This window comes from Salmo salar, chromosome 09 (assembly GCF_965601325.2).
Source record: "Salmo salar chromosome 09, fSalSal1, whole genome shotgun sequence".
NCBI classification, from domain to species: Eukaryota; Metazoa; Chordata; class Actinopteri; order Salmoniformes; family Salmonidae; genus Salmo; species Salmo salar.
Genome location: NC_138299.1, coordinates 160,685,261 through 160,703,732, shown reverse-complemented (window position 1 = coordinate 160,703,732; position 18,472 = coordinate 160,685,261). Strand labels below are relative to the sequence as shown.

The 18,472-nt window shown below is 41.6% G+C and overlaps 2 protein-coding genes across 2 annotated transcripts in view; one reads left to right on the top strand and one right to left on the bottom strand.

Annotated features, from left to right (window-relative positions):
• Positions 1-6,340, bottom strand: part of ppp1r13l (protein phosphatase 1, regulatory subunit 13 like) — a 67,720-nt gene extending 61,380 nt beyond the window's left edge. Inside the window, exon 1 of the mRNA XM_082955560.1 lies at positions 6,156-6,340. The gene's annotated coding sequence lies outside the window, so the exon portion shown is untranslated. The remainder of the gene's footprint in view (positions 1-6,155) is intronic.
• A 9,045-nt stretch (positions 6,341-15,385) lies between these two features.
• opa3 (outer mitochondrial membrane lipid metabolism regulator OPA3) lies at positions 15,386-17,571 on the top strand. Its single transcript, XM_014215523.3, has 2 exons — positions 15,386-15,564; positions 16,616-17,571. Exons 1-2 carry the CDS (start codon positions 15,423-15,425, stop codon positions 17,026-17,028), a joined length of 555 nt encoding a protein of 184 aa, XP_014070998.1. The 5' UTR covers positions 15,386-15,422; the 3' UTR covers positions 17,029-17,571.
• The last annotated feature ends 901 nt before the right edge of the window (positions 17,572-18,472 follow it).

Below are 18,472 nucleotides of genomic sequence, written 5' to 3'. Positions count from 1 at the left end.
AGCTAACATCCACATAGCTAACAGCTGTCTAATATCTAGCTAACAGCTACATAGCTAACAGCTGTCTAATATCTAGCTAACAGCTACATAGCTAACAGCTGTCTAATATCTAGCTAACAGCTACATAGCTAACAGCTGTCTAATATCTAGCTAACAGCTACATAGCTAACAGCTGTCTAATATCTAGCTAACAGCTACATAGCTAACAGCTGTCTAATATCTAGCTAACAGCTATCTAATATCTAGCTAACATCCACATAGCTAGATATTAGACAGTTGTTAGCTAACATCCACATAGCTAACAGCTGTCTAATATCTAGCTAACATCCACATAGCTAGATATTAGACAGCTGTTATCTAACATCTAGCTAACATCCACATAGCTAACAGCTATCTAACATCCACATAGCTAACAGCTATCAAATATCTAGCTAACATCCACATAGCTAGATATTAGACAGCTGTTAGCTAACATCCACATAGCTAACAGCTGTCTAATATCTAGCTAACATCCACATAGCTAACAACTGTCTAATATCTAGCTAACAGCTATCTAATATCTAGCTAACATCCACATAGCTAGATATTAGACAGCTGTGAGCTATGTGGATGTTAGCTAGATATTAGACAGCTGTTAGCTATGTGGATGTTAGCTAGATATTAGACAGCTGTGAGCTAACATCCACATAGCTAACAGCTATCTAATATCTAGCTAACATCCACATAGCTAACAGCTGTCTAATATCTAGCTAACATCCACATAGCTAACAGCTGTCTAATATCTAGCTAACATCCACATAGCTAACAGCTGTCTAATATCTAGCTAACATCCACATAGCTAACAGCTGTCTAATATCTAGCTAACATCCACATAGCTAGATATTAGACAGCTGTTAGCTATGTGGATGTTAGCTAGATATTAGACAGCTGTTAGCTAACATCCACATAGCTAACAGCTGTCTAATATCTAGCTAACATCCACATAGCTAACAGCTGTCTAATATCTAGCTAACATCCACATAGCTAACAGCTGTCTAATATCTAGCTATCTAATATCTAGCCATCATCCACATAACTAGATCTTAGATAATGTCCACATGGCTCACAGCTATCTAATATCTAGCTAACATCCACATAGCTAACAGCTGTCTAATATCTAGCTATCTAATATCTAGCCATCATCCACATAACTAGATATTAGATAATGTCCACATGGCTCACAGCTATCTAATATCTAGCTAACATCCACATAGCTAACAGCTATCTAATATCTAGCTAACGTGCACATAGCTCACAGCTATCTAATATCTAGCTAACATCCACATAGCTAACAGCTGTCTAATATCTAGCTAACGTCCACATAGCTCACAGCTAATAGCTGACATACGCTAAGGCCTATCATCCAAAACATGTTCTGCAGGGGACTTGGCTGAGGGCATCATTAACCTCTCATTGGTAGGGGGCAGTATTTTCACCTCCGGATAAAAAGCATGCCCAAGGTAAACTGCCTGTTACTCAGGCCCAGAAGCTAGGATATGCATATATGGATAGAAAACACTCTAAAGTTTCTAAAACTGTTAAAATAATGTCTGTGAGTATAACAGAACTGATATGGCAGGCGAAACCCCGAGGACAAACCATCCAGGGGGAAAAAAATTGGAGGTCATAGGATTTTCCAATTGTTTTCTTTGGGATACCCTTATTATTAGGAACCTGGTTGCAGTTCCTATGGCTTCCACTAGATGTCAACAGTCTTTAGAAATTGTTTGATGTTTTTCTTTTGAGAAATGAAGAAGTAATGCTATTCATTGTAAGTGTCACTCCAGGTGGACTCTACTGTTTTGATGTGCGTGAACTGGAGCGCGCTTCACGTTGTTTTTATCCGGTATTAGAAACAGTGTATTCAGTCTTAAATTTGATCGATTATTTACGTTTTAGGGAACCTGAGGTTGGATTAGGAACGTTGTTTGAAATGTTTGGACCAAGTTTACAGGTAACTTATTAGATACTTTGTAGGCATGTCTGGCGAGTTGAAACCGGTGTATTTCTGAATCAAACGCGCCAAATAAATGGACATTTTTGGGACATAAAGGACATTATCGAACAAAATGACCATTTGTGATGTATCTGGGACATTTTGGAGTGCCAACAGAAGAAGATCTTCAAAGGTAAGGCATTAATTATATCGCTATTTCTGACTTTTGTGGCGCACCTGCCTGGTTGAAATATGTTTTTCATGCTTTTGTATGCAGGGCGCTGTCCTCAGATAATTGCATGGTTTGCTTTCGCCGTAAAGCCTTTTTGAAATCTGACACAGTGGCTGGATTAACAAGAAGTTAAGCTTTATTTTGATGTATAACACATATTTTCAAGAATGTTAAATATTTGAATTTGGTATTTTTTGAATTTCGCGTTCTGCAATTTCAACAGAAGTTGAAATAAGAAGTTTTAAGGGGCTCATCATCACATGTAAACACTGAAGGTATTATGACATGGATGGATGGGACAATCTGTTACTATGAACACTTCTGTTATTTCAATACATTGCTTAAAGATTCCTTCATTCTTTAATGTGAATTTGCATGATATGTCTTGTAGGGCCTTATTGTGTGTGTGTGTGTCAAATCAAAGTTTGTTTGTCACACACATAGTTTACAGCTGGTATAAAAGGTGCAGCGAAATGCTTACTTGCAAGCTCCCTCAACAGTGTGTGATGTCTCATAACGCTCCAGAGGAAAGCTACAGTACAGGTTACAGCAGGCTGAGTTGAGCTCTAGTCATATAATTACATCATTATGTTACCCAGCCGGTTCTAGACACACAGCTCCCGCTCTGCCCAGGCTGAATGAATGAATCTCTCTCTCTCTCTCTCTCTCTCTCTCTCTCTCTCTCTCTCAATACAGATTAATTACTTATTCTCTGATTTTTTTTTTTTTTTTTTCCCCCCTCTGTTGGTTGATAAAAAAATAACTGTTTTACTTAAAATGTTTGTTCACAAGCTATTAAGCAAATGTACAATGTTATGAGCAATGATGTACGTATATAAACCCAGGATGACTGGTGTTATGTTTTGGCCATGAACAGGCTTTGAAGACACCGGTCTTATATATAAGATATATAATATATATAGAAAAGCAGAATTAAGCAGTGGTCTTTTACAGTATTTTCATTTAAAATGTCGAAGGATAAAATTACATTTATTTCAGAATGTTTTAGTTGCATTAGTACTTTAAAAAATGTTGTTGTTTTTTTAAACGTATGTCAAATTTTTTTTTGGGGGGGGGGGGGGGGCTCACATAATATAATTTTAAAAGTATCCATTCAGGTGTTTGTAATACAATAAACGTGGCAAAAAACAAATGTAGACATTAGTAAATGCATTTCTATATCTTCCAAAACGTTTTTTTTTTTTTTTACACCGGTGGAGGAGTTCCAAGATGGAGGCACGATGGATTCAAAACAGCACCCTTGTGTGTCATCTAGTGTATATATAATTTTTTTTATACATTTTATTTAACCAGGTAGGCCGGTTGAGAACAAGTTCTCACCCACAACTGCGACCTGGCCAAGATAAAGCAAAGCAGCGTGACAAAAACAACACAGAGTTACACGTAAACAACCGTACAGTCAATAACACAATAGAGAAATCTGTATAAAGTCCGTGCAAATGAAGTACGGAGGTAAGGCAATAAATAGGCCATAGTGGTGAAGTAATTACAATTTAGCAATTTACACTGGAGTGATAGATGTGCAGATGACGATGTGCAGGTAGAAATACTGGTGTGGAAAAGAGCAGAAAAACTAAAACAAATATGGGGATGAGGTAGGTAGTTGGTTGGATGGGCTATTTACAGATGGGCTGTGTACAGCTGCAGCGATCGGTAAGCTGCTCTGACAGCTGACGCTTAGTCAGTGAGGGAGATATAAGTCTCTAACTTCAGTGATTTTTTTGCAGTTCGTTCCAGTCATTGGCAGCAGAGAACTGGAAGGAAAGGCGGCCAAACGAGGTGTTGGCTTTGGGGATGACCAGTGAAATATACCTGCTGGAGCGCGTGCTACGGATGAGTGCTGCTATGGTGACCAGTGAGCTGAGATAAGGCGGGGCTTCACCAAGCAGAGACTTGTAGATGACCTGGAGCCAATGGGTTTGGCGATGAGTATGAAGCGAGGGCCAGCCAACGAGAGCGTACAGATCGCAGTGGTGGGTAGTATATGGGGGCGTTGGTGACAAAACGGATGGCACTGTGATAGCAAATTCTATGCAGTCTGAGTAGAGTGTTGGAGGCTATTTTGTAAATGACATCGTCGAAGTCGAGGATCGGTAGGATAGTCCGTTTTACGAGGGTATGTTTGGCAGCATGAGTGAAGGATGCTTTGTTGCAAAATAGGAAGTCGATTCTAGATTTAACTTTGGATTGGAGATGCTTAATGTGATAATTAGTTATGCCACTATTTATTGACTTCAATAACTTTTTCCTCATGTCACATAAAAACATCATAGATTCAAATGAGTTAACGGTTTAAACTTTAGATTGGTTCAGTACCATATACACCTTCTTGTAAATTAGGCAATGACTGCATTTAGCTACAGTATAATATGATGGTTTATAAAGGCAATTTAAAACTGGATAAGTTGCATCAAGTATTATCAAGTCTTAATAACCCAAATTCTTGAAGTACAAATGCAGGCTATTTTTATATCTAGACCTGTGTCTGAGCTGTCTCATCCCCTCCCTCGCTGTCTTAGCGTAGTGTCAGTGCACTGCTGTCTGTAGTGAATGGGGAAACAAACATCTGATTTCCATTAGTTGGAGAAAATCCGTCAAGCTAAAGACATGTGTGAAGCTAGCCACAATAAGGATTAGCAACGGTCGTGGAATTTTGCAGATCGCCTTCTAAATAAAAGCTCCCTTTCGAAAGCGATTCAAACGGATACAAAAATAGTGGAATCATCAGCCATATTTGGACTAGATAACACTAAACAATGTCAGAATGTTGTTTTATATAAATTCAACGAAATACAATATTTGGTTAATAAAAAATAAAAAAAATGTTGAAATCACACTGTAAATGTATTAAGACTTTAGAATTGCATTGTGGGACATGCGTATATGCTCTGTACAGCCGTCCCGATGGATCTTGGGGCCATGAAATGGGGTATCAGCCTCCTCAGTGACATCCACAGGTTCCAACTGTAAAGGGTCTTCACAGGATCCATAGGTATGGATCAATACATAGTAGGGTGACTGGTGAGCTTGACGCTACGATTATAATAGTTGTGAAAACGCGTCACAGTTGTATTCTGTGGGTGTCACTGAGTAGACAACCTATTTCATGGACATAAGGTCCATAGGGAAGGTGGTACACGATCTAAGGCACTGCATCTCAGTGCTTGAGGCATCGCTACAGACACCCTGGTTCAAATCCAGGCTGTATCACACACCCGGCTGTGATTGGGAGTCCCATAGGGCGGCGCACAATTGGCACAGTCGTCGTCCGGGTTTGGCCGGGGGTAGGCAGTCATTGTAAATGAGAATTTGCTCTTAACTGACTTCCCTAGTTAAATAAAGGTTCAAGTTGAAATATATATAAAGTATGCCCACAATGCAATTCTCAAGTCTATCACATCCACAGTGCAATTTCACAGATTTTTTATTTTAACGAATTATTTTCTTTTGTTGAATTTATATAACAATATTCCCGACATTGTTTAGCATTATGTAGTCCAAATATAGTATGATTCCTCCGCTATTTGTATCTCCGATTGAATCACTTTCAAATACTTTTATTTTGAAGGCAACCATCAAATACCACTCCTGTGGCTAATCCTTAATGTGGCTAGTTCCACACAGGTAAACTAAAACTCCTCCTCATAAGACCTCTCAGAAAGAATGTCCAAAATCTTCCATCAAAACTATTTGAAAAAAGAAATGACTGACCTTGTTTCGAAACGATCTATTGTAATGTCTAATGGGACACGGAAATCTAGTATAAAGTAATCCCAAATCAACAACTTAAAATACTAAACCAAACTATAATACTGGTTGTAACTTTGCAGGCTAACCTCCTTGCAGTAAACTGGGCAGAGTAGGCTATCCCACGCAGCGACAAAACATTTCTAAAAGCCAGACAAACCAAATCAAATGCTTCCTTACCCGATGGACCTTAGTTCCGTTGAAAAGGAAGACAGTAAAGATCAGCCTGAACTAAACTTAGACAAGTCCTTCACTATCCTTCTGTTTTAACTAGGACTATTGTTGAGCCGCTCCAAGTCGTTGCGTTGTGAAATGAGTGAAGTTCTTTTGGAGCGGAGTCCAGCCCACTGCGCACTGTAACCCGACCCAGGTGTTCCACTGCACAGCTGGCGCAGGTGAGCCCTCCCCTGGCCGCGGTGTATCATGGGGTTTGTAGGTTTTTACACGTTGACCCGATGGTAATCTCACAATGTTCGGGAAATTACATTACAATGACAGTACAGAGAAATTGAGCCTATTTATCATTTTGACAAAGGCTGTCTCTTATATTGTAGGATTTATTAGATAAAGGTAGATTGGTTTCAGGTGTGAGTAGTCTAGTATCGGCATGAATAAATAAATTCATGTTTCTGCAGTGGTGGAAAAAGTACCCAGTTTGTCATACTTGAGTAAAAGTAAAGATACCTTAAATAGAAAATGACTCAAGTAAAAGTGAAAGTCACCCCAGTAAAATACTACTTGAGTAAAAGTCTAAAAGTATTTGGTTTTAAATACACTGAAGTATCAAAAGTAAATGTAGAAGTCATTTCAAAGTCTTTATATTAAGCAAACCAGATGGCATCATTTTCTTGTTTTTTATATATTTACAGACAGCCAGTAGGGACGACCAGGGATGTTCTCTGTTTAGTGAGTCCTCCAGATCAGACGCAGTAGGGACGACCAGGGATGTTCTCTGTTTAGTGAGTCCTCCAGATCAGACGCAGTAGGGATGCCCAGGGATGTTCTCTGTTTAGTGAGTCCTCCAGATCAGACGCAGTAGGGACGACCAGGGATGTTCTCTGTTTAGTGAGTCCTCCAGATCAGACGCAGTAGGGATGACCAGGGATGTTCTCTGTTTAGTGAGTCCGCCAGATCAGAGACAGTAGGGATGACCAGGGATGTTCTCTGTTTAGTGAGTCCTCCAGATCAGAGGCAGTAGGGATGACCAGGGATGTTCTCTGTTTAGTGAGTCCTCCAGATCAGAGGCAGTAGGGATGACCAGGGATGTTCTCTGTTTAGTGAGTCCTCCAGATCAGAGGCAGTAGGGATGACCAGGGATGTTCTCTGTTTAGTGAGTCCTCCAGATCAGAGACAGTAGGGACGACCAGGGATGTTCTCTGTTTAGTGAGTCCTCCAGATCAGAGGCAGTAGGGATGACCAGGGATGTTCTCTGTTTAGTGAGTCCTCCAGATCAGAGACAGTAGGGACGACCAGGGATGTTCTCTGTTTAGTGAGTCCGCCAGATCAGAGACAGTAGGGACGACCAGGGATGTTCTCTTGATAATTGTGTAAATTGGTCAATTTTCCTGTCCTGCTAAGCATTCAAAATGTAACGAGTACATCTGAGTGTCAGTGTCAGGGTTCGATCCCAGGCTGTTCGTCACATCTGGCCACAGCCATGGAGACCCAGAGTCATCCGGGTTAGGGGAGAGTTTAGCCGGCCGGGATGTCCTTGTCACGAAATTGGGAGAAAAAGTACCCAAAAAATAAATCAAAAAAGGACTGTAGTGAAGTAAAAGTAGTCATAAATATAAAAAGTAAAGTACAGATACCCCAAAAAACTATTTCAGTAGTACTTTAAGTATTTTTACTTAAGTAGTTTACACCTCTGCATAACTCCATCGGTGAAAAACCTTCAAAGAATCATAAATAGGGTTGAATTTACTAGATTCCACGACCACTTTACTTCTTATTTCCTGTTTTGTTCGCCACTGTGATCCTTCCAACTCTCATCTCCACTGGACGAGCCATCAGTTTCAAACTAAACATCAGTTTCTGACATCTTCCCCGACTATTCAAACAAGAGGTTACAATGGATGACATCTAATAAATATAATAATAATATATATATAAATACATATGGTACAAAAAAATAACAACACATCCATTTCTGTCCAAAAAAACATGGTCGTCACTACATACCACAACAACAAAGTCATACTTTTTTAATATTTAACCTTTATTTAAATAAGCATGTCATTTAAGAACAAATTCTTATTTACAACGACGGCCTACCAAAAGGCAAAAGGTCTCCTGCGGGGACGGGGACCTGGGATTAAAAATAAAAATGTAGGACAGAACACACATCATGACAAGAGAGACACCACAACACTACATAAAAGAGAGACGTAAGACAACAACACAGCATGGCAGCAACACATGACAACATAATATGGAAGCAACACATGACAACAACATGCTAGCAACACAACATGGCAGCAGCACAACATGGTAGCAGCACAAAACATGGTACAAACGTTTTTGGGCAAAGACAACAGTACATAGGGCAAGAAGGTAGAGACAATGCATCACGCGAAGCAGCCACAACTGTCAGTAAGAGTGACCATGATTGAGTCTTTGAATGAAGAGATGGAGATTAAACTGTCCAGTTTGAGTGTTTGTTGCAGCTCGTTCCAGTCGCTAGCTGCAGCGAACTGAAAAGAGGAGCGACCCAGGGATGTGTGTGCTTTGGGGACCTTTAACAGAATGTGACTGGCAAAACGGGTGTTGTATGTGGAGGATGAGGGCTGCAGTAGATATCTCAGATAGTGGGGAGTGAGGCCTAAGAGGGTTTTGTAAATAAGCATCAGCCAGTGGGTCTTGCGACGGGTATACAGAGATGACCAGTTTACAGAGGAGTATAGAGTGCACTATTGTGTCCTATAAGGAGCATTGGTGGCAAATCTGATGGCCGAATGGTTAAAGAACATCTAGCCACTCGAGAGCACCCTTACCTGCCGATCTATAAATTACGTCTCCGTAATCTAGCATGGATAGGATGGTCATCTGAATCAGGGTTAGTTTGGCAGCTGGGGTGAGAGGAGCGATTACGATAGAGGAAACCAACTCTAGATTTAACTTTAGCCTGCAGCTTTGATATGTGCTGAGAGAAGGACAGTGTACCATCTAGACATACCCCCAAGTACTTGTATGAGGTGACTACCTCAAGTTCTAAACCCTCAGAGGTAATAGTCACACCTATGGGGAGAGGGGCATTCTTCTTACCAGACCACATGACCTTTGTTTTGGAGGTGTTCAGAACAAGGTTAAGGGCAGAGAAAGCTTGTTGGACATTAAGAAAGCTTTGTTGTAGAGCGTTAAACACAAAATCCTGGGAGGGGCCAGCTGAGTATAAGACTGTATCATCTGCATATAAATGAAAGAGAGAGCTTCCTACTGCCTGAGCTATGTTGATGATGTAAATTGAGAAGAGAGTGGGGCCTAGGATCGAGCCTTGGGGTACACCCTTGGTGACAGGTAGTGGCTGAGACAGCAGATGTTCTGACTTTATACACTGCACTCTTTGAGAGAGGTAGTTAGCAAACCAGGCCAAAGACCCCTCAGAGACACCAATACTCCTTAGCCTGTTGGGGATAGGGGGCAGTATTTGCACGGCCGGATAAAAAAACGTACCCGATTTAATCTGGTTACTACTCCTGCCCAGTAACTAGAATATGCATATAATTGTTTGATTTGGATAGAAAACACCCCAAAGTTTCTAAAACTGTTTGAATGGTGTCTGTGAGTATAACATAACTCATTTGGCAGGCCAAAACCTGAGAAGATTCCAAACAGGAAGCGCTCTCTCTGACTATTTCTTGGCCTTCTTGATCATCTCTATCCAAAACAGGGGATCTCTGGCATAACGTGACCTTTTCTAACGCTCCCATAGGCTCTCAGAAGGCGCCAGAATGTTGAATGGTGACTTTGCAGGCCATAGCTGAAAAACAGTAGCGTATTTGGATAGTGGTCGAGCTGAGAACAATGAGACTGGGGGCGCGTGCACGACCCGACGCCAAGTTTTTATTTTTTCGTCTTTGAACGAAAACAGGGTTTCCCGGTCGGAATATTATCGCTTTTTTTACGAGAAAAATCGCATAAAAATAGATTTTAAACAGCGTTTGACATGCTTCGAAGTACGGTAATGGAATATTTTTAATTTTTTTTGTCACGAAACGCGCCGGGCGCATCACCCTTCTTTACCCTTCGGATAGTGTCTTGAACGCACGAACAAAACGCCGCTATTTGGATATAACTATGGATTATTTGGAACCAAACCAACATTTGTTATTGAAGTCGAAGTCCTGGGAGTGCATTCTGACGAAGAACAGCAAAGGTAATCCATTTTCTCTTATAGTAAATCTGAGTTTGGTGAGTACCACACTTGGTGGGTGTCAAAATAGCTAGCCCGTGATGGCCGGGCTATCTACTCAGAATATTGCAAAATGTGCTTTCACCGAAAAGCTATTTTAAAATCGGACACCGCGATTGCATAAAGGAGTTCTGTATCTATAATTCTTAAAATAATTGTTATGTTTTTTGTGAACGTTTATCGTGAGTAATTTAGTAAATTCACCGGAAGTGTTTGGTGGGAATGCTAGTCACATGCTAGTCACATGCTAATGTAAAAAGCTGTTTTTTGATATAAATATGAACTTGATTGAACAAAACATGCATGTATTGTATAACATAATGTCCTAGGGTTGTCATCTGATTAAGATCATCAAAGGTTAGTGCTGCATTTAGCTGTGGTTTTGTTTTTTGTGACATTATATGCTAGCTTGAAAAATGGGTGTCTGATTATTTCTGGCTGGGTACTCTGCTGACATAATCTAATGTTTTTCTTTCGTTGTAAAGCCTTTTTGAAATCGGACAGTGTGGTTAGATTAACGAGAGTCTTGTCTTTAAAATGGTGTAAAATAGTCATATGTTTGAGAAATTGAAGTAATAGCATTTCTAAGGTATTTGAATATCGCGCCACGGGATTCCACTGGCTGTTGAGTAGGTGGGACGCAAGCGTCCCACCGAGCCCATAGAGGTTAGCCGACCAACAAGAATGGAATGGTTTACCGTGTCAAAAGCTTTGACCCAAAAGCATATTTTTGTTTTCATACATTTTTTAGATATAGCTGAGGCAACTAGTGACAACCCAAAAATACTGTATAATTTGATACAAAGTAGGATTACACAATTTACACGTTATTTGATTTTTATTTGACAATCAGAAACATGGTGGTGTAAAGTACTTAAGTAAAAAATACTTGAAAGTACTACTTAAGAAGCTTTTTGGGGGGTATCTGTACTTTACTTTACTATTTATATTTTTGACAACTTTTACTTTTACTTCACTACATTCCTAAAGAAAATTATTTACTTTTTACTCCATACATTTTCCCTGACAACCGAAAGGACTCATTACATTTTTAATGCTTAGCAGGACAATAGAATTGTCTAATTAGCACACTTATCAAAAGAACATCCCTGGTCGTCCCTACTGCCTCTGATCTGGAGGACTCACTAAACAGAGAACATCCCTGGTCATCCCTACTGCCTCTGATCTGGAGGACTCACTAAACAGAGAACATCCGTGGTCATCCCTACTGCCTCTGATCTGGAGGACTCACTAAACAGAGAACATCCCTGGTCATCCCTACTGCCTCTGATCTGGAGGACTCACTAAACAGAGAACATCCCTGGTCATCCCTACTGCCTCTGATCTGGAGGACTCACTAAACAGAGAACATCCCTGTGAAATGGCTAGCTAGTTAGCGGTGGTGCGCGCTAATAGCGTTTCAATCGGGTGACGTCACTCGCTCTGAGACCTTGAAGTAGTTGTTCCCCCTTTGCTCTGTAAGGGCCGCGGCTTTTGTGGCGCGATGGGTAACGATGCTTCGTGGGGTGACTGTTGTTGATGTGTGCAGAGGATCCCTGGTTCGAGCCCAGAGAGAGACGGAAGCTATACTGTTACACTTTGCACCTGAAAAAGACATTGGATTGGAATGTGTTGTGTGTGGATCTGTGAAGCAGGGTACCTATCAAGGGGATTGTCTTTGGAGAGGCACTAGGAGTGAGAGCAGAGGATGTAACTGAAGAAGTAGAGGCAGTGGTCGGTGCACGCCGACTGACCCGTATGGCTGATGGAGTGGTCGGTGCACGCCGACTGACCCGTATGGCGGATGGAGTGGTCGGTGCACGCCGACTGACCCGTATGGCGGATGGAGTGGTCGGTGCACGCCGACTGACCCGTATGGCGGATGGAGTGGTCGGTGCACGCCGACTGACCCGTATGGCGGATGGAGTGGTCGGTGCACGCCGACTGACCCGTATGGCTGATGGAGTGGTCGGTGCACGCCGACTGACCCGTATGGCTGATGGAGTGGTCGGTGCACGCCGACTGACCCGTATGGCGTCTCTCCTTTCACACGTATATTTGGGTCATGTGACATACCCTGTACACGCCTTCATGCCCAAACCCTTTTTCAGTGTGACACATTTTAAAAGAATTGAACATGAGTCATGTGTATGTAGACAGGAGGAGTATCGTTAGCCCAATATTGGACTAAAGCAACCCAACGTTACACCTTAGTCCATGTTCTGTTTAAATGTTCTGTTTAAATGTTCTGTTTACATGTTCTGTTTACATGTTCTGTTTAAATGTTCTGTTTACATGTTCTGTTTACATGTTCTGTTTACATGTTTAAATGTTCTGTTTAAATGTTCTGTTTACATGTTCTGTTTAAATGTTCTGTTTAAATGTTCTGTTTACATGTTCTGTTTACATGTTCTGTTTAAATGTTCTGTTTACATGTTTACATGTTCTGTTTACATGTTCTGTTTAAATGTTCTGTTTACATGTTTACATGTTCTGTTAAAATGTTCTGTTTAAATGTTCTGTTTACATGTTTAAATGTTCTGTTTACATGTTCTGTTTACATGTTTACATGTTCTGTTTAAATGTTCTGTTTACATGTTCTGTTTAAATGTTCTGTTTACATGTTTACATGTTCTGTTTAAATGTTCTGTTTAAATGTTCTGTTTAAATGTTCTGTTTACATGTTCTGTTTAAATGTTCTGTTTACATGTTTACATGTTCTGTTTAAATGTTCTGTTTACATGTTTACATGTTCTGTTTAAATGTTCTGTTTACATGTTTACATGTTCTGTTTAAATGTTCTGTTTACATGTTCTGTTTACATGTTTACATGTTCTGTTTAAATGTTCTGTTTACATGTTCTGTTTACATGTTTACATGTTCTGTTTAAATGTTCTGTTTACATGTTCTGTTTACATGTTTACATGTTCTGTTTAAATGTTCTGTTTACATGTTTACATGTTCTGTTTAAATGTTCTGTTTACATGTTCTGTTTACATGTTTACATGTTCTGTTTAAATGTTCTGTTTACATGTTCTGTTTACATGTTTACATGTTCTGTTTAAATGTTCTGTTTACATGTTCTGTTTACATGTTTACATGTTCTGTTTACATGGCAAATTGGCTCCGGAAGCCAAATCAGCCAAATACGCCATCGAAACATGAATCAATTCTCGATTGCCATACGGTTCTAAAAACATAAATCCCTCTACTTCCATTTCACATCAAAATAATTTGTCAAATGCAAAATACACACTTACTGCTCACTGTTTTAACCTGTTTTAACAGTTGCAGCAGACAGTATTTTTCAGTGTTTGTCTTGTCTGTTTTCAGTAAATAAGCGCTGTAACATTGAAAAAAAAAAATGGCCGTTTGGGAAACCTAACCCTATTGTAACGACCCTGGGTTTATAAGCACGGATATTGACTCTGCCACACGAGCAAGCTTTTGCGGCACAGTCGATAGCTCGCTGGACTTCGAGCTAGAAGGTCGAGGGTTCGAGGCCTGCTCCCTGCCTGTTTCATTACACTATAAAAGGTGTGTATCAATTCAACCTTTTTCTCGCTGATATGAAAGATAAGGTTCTTATGATTCCAAATCCAGACCGCAAGCGATGTGTGTTAATGTTCAAACCAAATGTTGGGGCTCTTAAAAAAAAAAATCATCTGTACAGAAGACGCCTTTCGTCCAATGACTCCTCATGTGTGATGTAAAGGAACTGAAAGTCATGACCACTGGCTAGAGAATTATATACCAGTTAAGACAAAATGCTGTGGTGGCAAACATGCGCCACAATTCGTGCCCTGTTAGGGTGAAGGACACACAGGCATGGCAAGATTTACATTTTAGTCATTTAGCAGACACTCTTATCCAGAGCAACTTACAGTAGTGGATGCATACATTTAATTTCATGCATTTAAAAAAAAAACAATTGTACTGGCGCCCCGTGGGAATCGAACCCACAACCCTGGTATTGCACACACCATGCTCTACAAACAGAGCAACAGGGAAGGCCTGTCCAGCTTGTCTCCCTCTCCGCAGGTGCTGAGAAGTGCGGAAGAAGGGAGTAACGTTGAAGAAACCAGATTAGTTGGATTAAAGACTCCAGTAAATGTTTCCTCACCAACAGGATCCTGACATGTTGCATGTTAAAAAAAAACGTGCCCTTTGTATCGTTTATTTCATTGATTCTAAACTGCACGGAGCAAATAAAGAGGAAATCAGCATTGTTGTTTAGTGCGGCTGAATTTTTTGGGGGGTGGATGGAGGGGAACGATTTTACAGCAGAGGCATTACAAGGAATCGGGTCAAAGAATGTTCCGTCTGTATTTTGTTTTCGGATGTTTGAGTTGATTAAAAAAGTTTTGGTTTATTTCCATTTTGGAGTTTTCCGGTGTATTCAGCCCTAAAGCACCACCAAATAAGAGTTTCCTTGGTTTTGGTGGCAGCCGCGGAGAGGTATTTGGGTGTGTGAGAATTGACGTCAGAATAATTACAGGGTGTATCCGATCCTTTCAGGTTATTTAATTTTTTTTTTAACTAGGAAAGTCAGTTAAGAACAAATTCTTATTTACAATGACGGCCTACAACGGCCAAACCCGAACGACGCTGTGCCAATTGTGGGCCGCCTTATGGGACTCCCAATCACGGCCGGTTGTGATACAGCCTGGATTCAAACCAGGGTGTCTGTTGTGACGTTTCAAGCACCGAAATGCAGTGCCTTAGACCGCTGCGCCCCTCGGGAGTCCAGGTAGGACCAAGGTTGACCTGAGGTAGGACTAAATAGATTAGGACTTAATAGATTAGGTAATAGATTAGGTAGGATTTAATAGATTAAAATAGTGGAGTAGGGTGGTGTTATTTTGAATTTTAGAATTTATTTTGTGAGTGTTGTGTTATTTGTTTATTGTTTTTTTCAAGTTAATTATAAAGGAGTTGTACTCCAGTATAGTAGGTGGCGGTATTTCAACATTTATTGGATGCCAACCGCCGTTAAATCTCACCGAAGAAGAAGAAGAAGAAGTGTTTCCGTTAAGATGGCTGTCGGTGCCTTCCCCATCGCCAAGCTCCTCTATCTCGGTGTACGGCAGCTCAGTAAGCCCGTGGCCAACAGGCTCAAAGCCGGGGCTCTCCGGAGCGACTTCTTCAAGACATATGTTTGTCTTCCACCGGGACAGAGTAAGTCATTTAGTTTTCATTGAAGCTACGGACTGAGTGGTTCTGTTAAACGGGAGGTTAGAGGAGGGGAGAGTCGAAGGACGGCAGCGTCATGTAATAGTTAACCAATAGAATTCACCTGTCACTGCCGCTAGGCCAATAGTTGACATGGGAATGTTCGTGTAGAACGCCCATTTGTGACGTATGGTGATTGAAATAGAAATGGTCCAATGATACAGTCGATACGTCAGTCAGGAGGATTATCCAGCGAACCATGTAGCCAATTGGAGCGCGTAAAATTAATGAGGTGCAGGACTTGGTTCGTCTGTCATTGAGGTTGTCTGTAGGAAATGAAATGAAAGCGCTTTTATTTATTTTTTTAGCCATTATTACAAATGAACTGTACCATTTTTTTTTATTTTTTTTTTTACATTACAGCGACCTCAAGCAGTACTATTACACTATGAACTATGTCACTATAGATTTAAGAGTTTGATGTGAACACAGATCATTTTTGCATGGCTACTGTTGTCGCCCTGCCTCGTCCTTCTCTGGGGGTTATTGGCATCCAAAACGTTATAATGCATTATCTCCACCTACTGTACTGGAACAGCCCTGCCTCCCACCTGTGTACTGGAGTCCTAGCCTAAAAATGAACCAGTATAAACAGTGGTTCCTACAGATGCAGGAATGCCCTGAATTGCAGGCTGCAGTTGCACCTTTCTACTTTTGGATGAGTCATGTTTACAACCTCCTGTTATTCTCTCTGTGTGAAGTTTTGAGTTCACCTAGTGGACATCACTGTAACTGCATCACAGATAGAACAAGGAGCCAGATGTGTCACAGATTTTTTTTTTTTTACATTTTGTTTGTTGAATAAATCTGAAGCATTTGGTTGGAATTTCCAAATATGGTGAGGAGAAGGAAGCCAGGTGGCTGGCAGTGGGAGAGGAGTATGGCGTGAGATGGAACTGGGCTGATATTCTGCTGATTTTTTTATTTATTTATTTTTTTCTTCTCGTAGAAGTAAAGTAGTAATGGCACTGGTTCTCTCTCTTCTGTCCCGCTTTAGTTTACCACTGGGTGGAGATGAGGACCAAGATGAGGATCATGGGTTTTCGGGGTTCCACTATCAAGCCCCTGAACGAAGAGGCGGCAGCAGAACTGGGTGCAGAGCTCCTGGGGGAAGCCATCATCTTCATCGTCGGAGGAGGGTGTATGATCCTAGAGTACAGTAGACAGGCGGCCAACTCTAAGAGGAAGGAAGAAGAGCTGAGTCACACCATTGGCAGTCTGCAGACACAGATAGGAGAGCTAGCCTTGAACACAGAGACGCTGGATGCCAGGCTAAGGGAGGTCAACAGGCTGCTGCTGTCCTTACCGCCTCCAGGCCTAGCACCGTCTGCTCCTGCCACCACGCAACTTCCTGTTTCGGATCCTGCTACCACTCTGGCTTCCTCTTCTGTGGATCCCAGTCAAAAGTGATACCTGTGTAATTTCTGAATTAGCCTGGTGGTCAACGGATCTGTTTTTGTCTTTAGCCAAGTTCTCGCTCATTTCATAACTAGCCTTTTCTGTAGTGTTGTCAGACGAGACTAAAGGGCTATACACACACACACACACACACTCTGCAAATGGATCGACGGAGATCCGTTTGTATCAACCTCTGCTTACTTTTGTGGGGCTAACTTTTTTTGAATGGACCATATACGACGCTCTGTTTGCGTCGTGTGTGTGTGTGTGTGTGTGTGTGTGTGTGTGTGTGTGTGTGTGTGTGTGTGTGTGTGTGTGTGTGTGTGTGTGTGTGTGTGTGTGTGTGTGTGTGTGTGTGTGTGTATAGAGTCCTTTCCGTCTAGGTTATGATGCCACACGAGTCAGTTGTTGGCTAAAACAGACACAGATCTCTGTCCACCAGGTTATGTCTGGTAATGAAAGGACTGTGACGCTTCCCAGATGAAACAGTTTGTGTGTATATTATGATATTTGATTTGGTCTTTGGCATTTATTTATTTTTTTTCTGTTAATTTTTATTCTTGAGCCAAGTCTTTGTTCGGTACTCCTAGTAGTACTACTCCTGGTGGTGGTGGTAGTACTACTCCTGGTGGTGGTGGTAGTACTACTCCTGGTGGTGGTGGTAGTACTACTCCTGGTGGTGGTGGTAGTACTACTCCTGGTGGTGGTGGTAGTACTACTCCTGGTGGTGGTGGTAGTACTACTCCTGGTGGTGGTGGTAGTACTACTCCTGGTGGTGGTGGTAGTACTACTCCTGGTGGTGGTGGTAGTACTACTCCTGGTGGTGGTGGTAGTACTACTCCTGGTGGTGGTGGTAGTACTACTCCTGGTGGTGGTGGTAGTACTACTCCTGGTGGTGGTGGTAGTACTACTCCTGGTGGTGGTGGTAGTACTACTCCTGGTGGTGGTGGTAGTACTACTCCTGGTGGTGGTGGTAGTACTACTCCTGGTGGTGGTGGTAGTACTACTCCTGGTGGTGGTGGTAGTACTACTCCTGGTGGTGGTGGTAGTACTACTCCTGGTGGTGGTGGTAGTACTACTCCTGGTGGTGGTGGTAGTACTACTCCTGGTGGTGGTGGTAGTACTACTCCTGGTGGTGGTGGTAGTACTACTCCTGGTGGTGGTGGTAGTACTACTCCTGGTGGTGGTGGTAGTACTACTCCTGGTGGTGGTGGTAGTACTACTCCTGGTGGTGGTGGTAGTACTACTCCTGGTGGTGGTGGTAGTACTACTCCTGGTGGTGGTGGTAGTACTACTCCTGGTGGTGGTGGTAGTACTACTCCTGGTGGTGGTGGTAGTACTACTCCTGGTGGTGGTGGTAGTACTACTCCTGGTGGTGGTGGTAGTACTACTCCTGGTGGTGGTGGTAGTACTACTCCTGGTGGTGGTGGTAGTACTACTCCTGGTGGTGGTGGTA

Coding starts and splice junctions, on each gene's coding strand:
- opa3 (XM_014215523.3), top strand. CDS start 15,423: ATGGCTGTCGGTGCCTTCCCCATCGCCAAGCTCCTCTATCTCGGTGTA. Junction 15,565..16,615: donor TTGTCTTCCACCGGGACAGA/GTAAGTCATTTA, acceptor GTCCCGCTTTAG/TTTACCACTGGGTGGAGATG.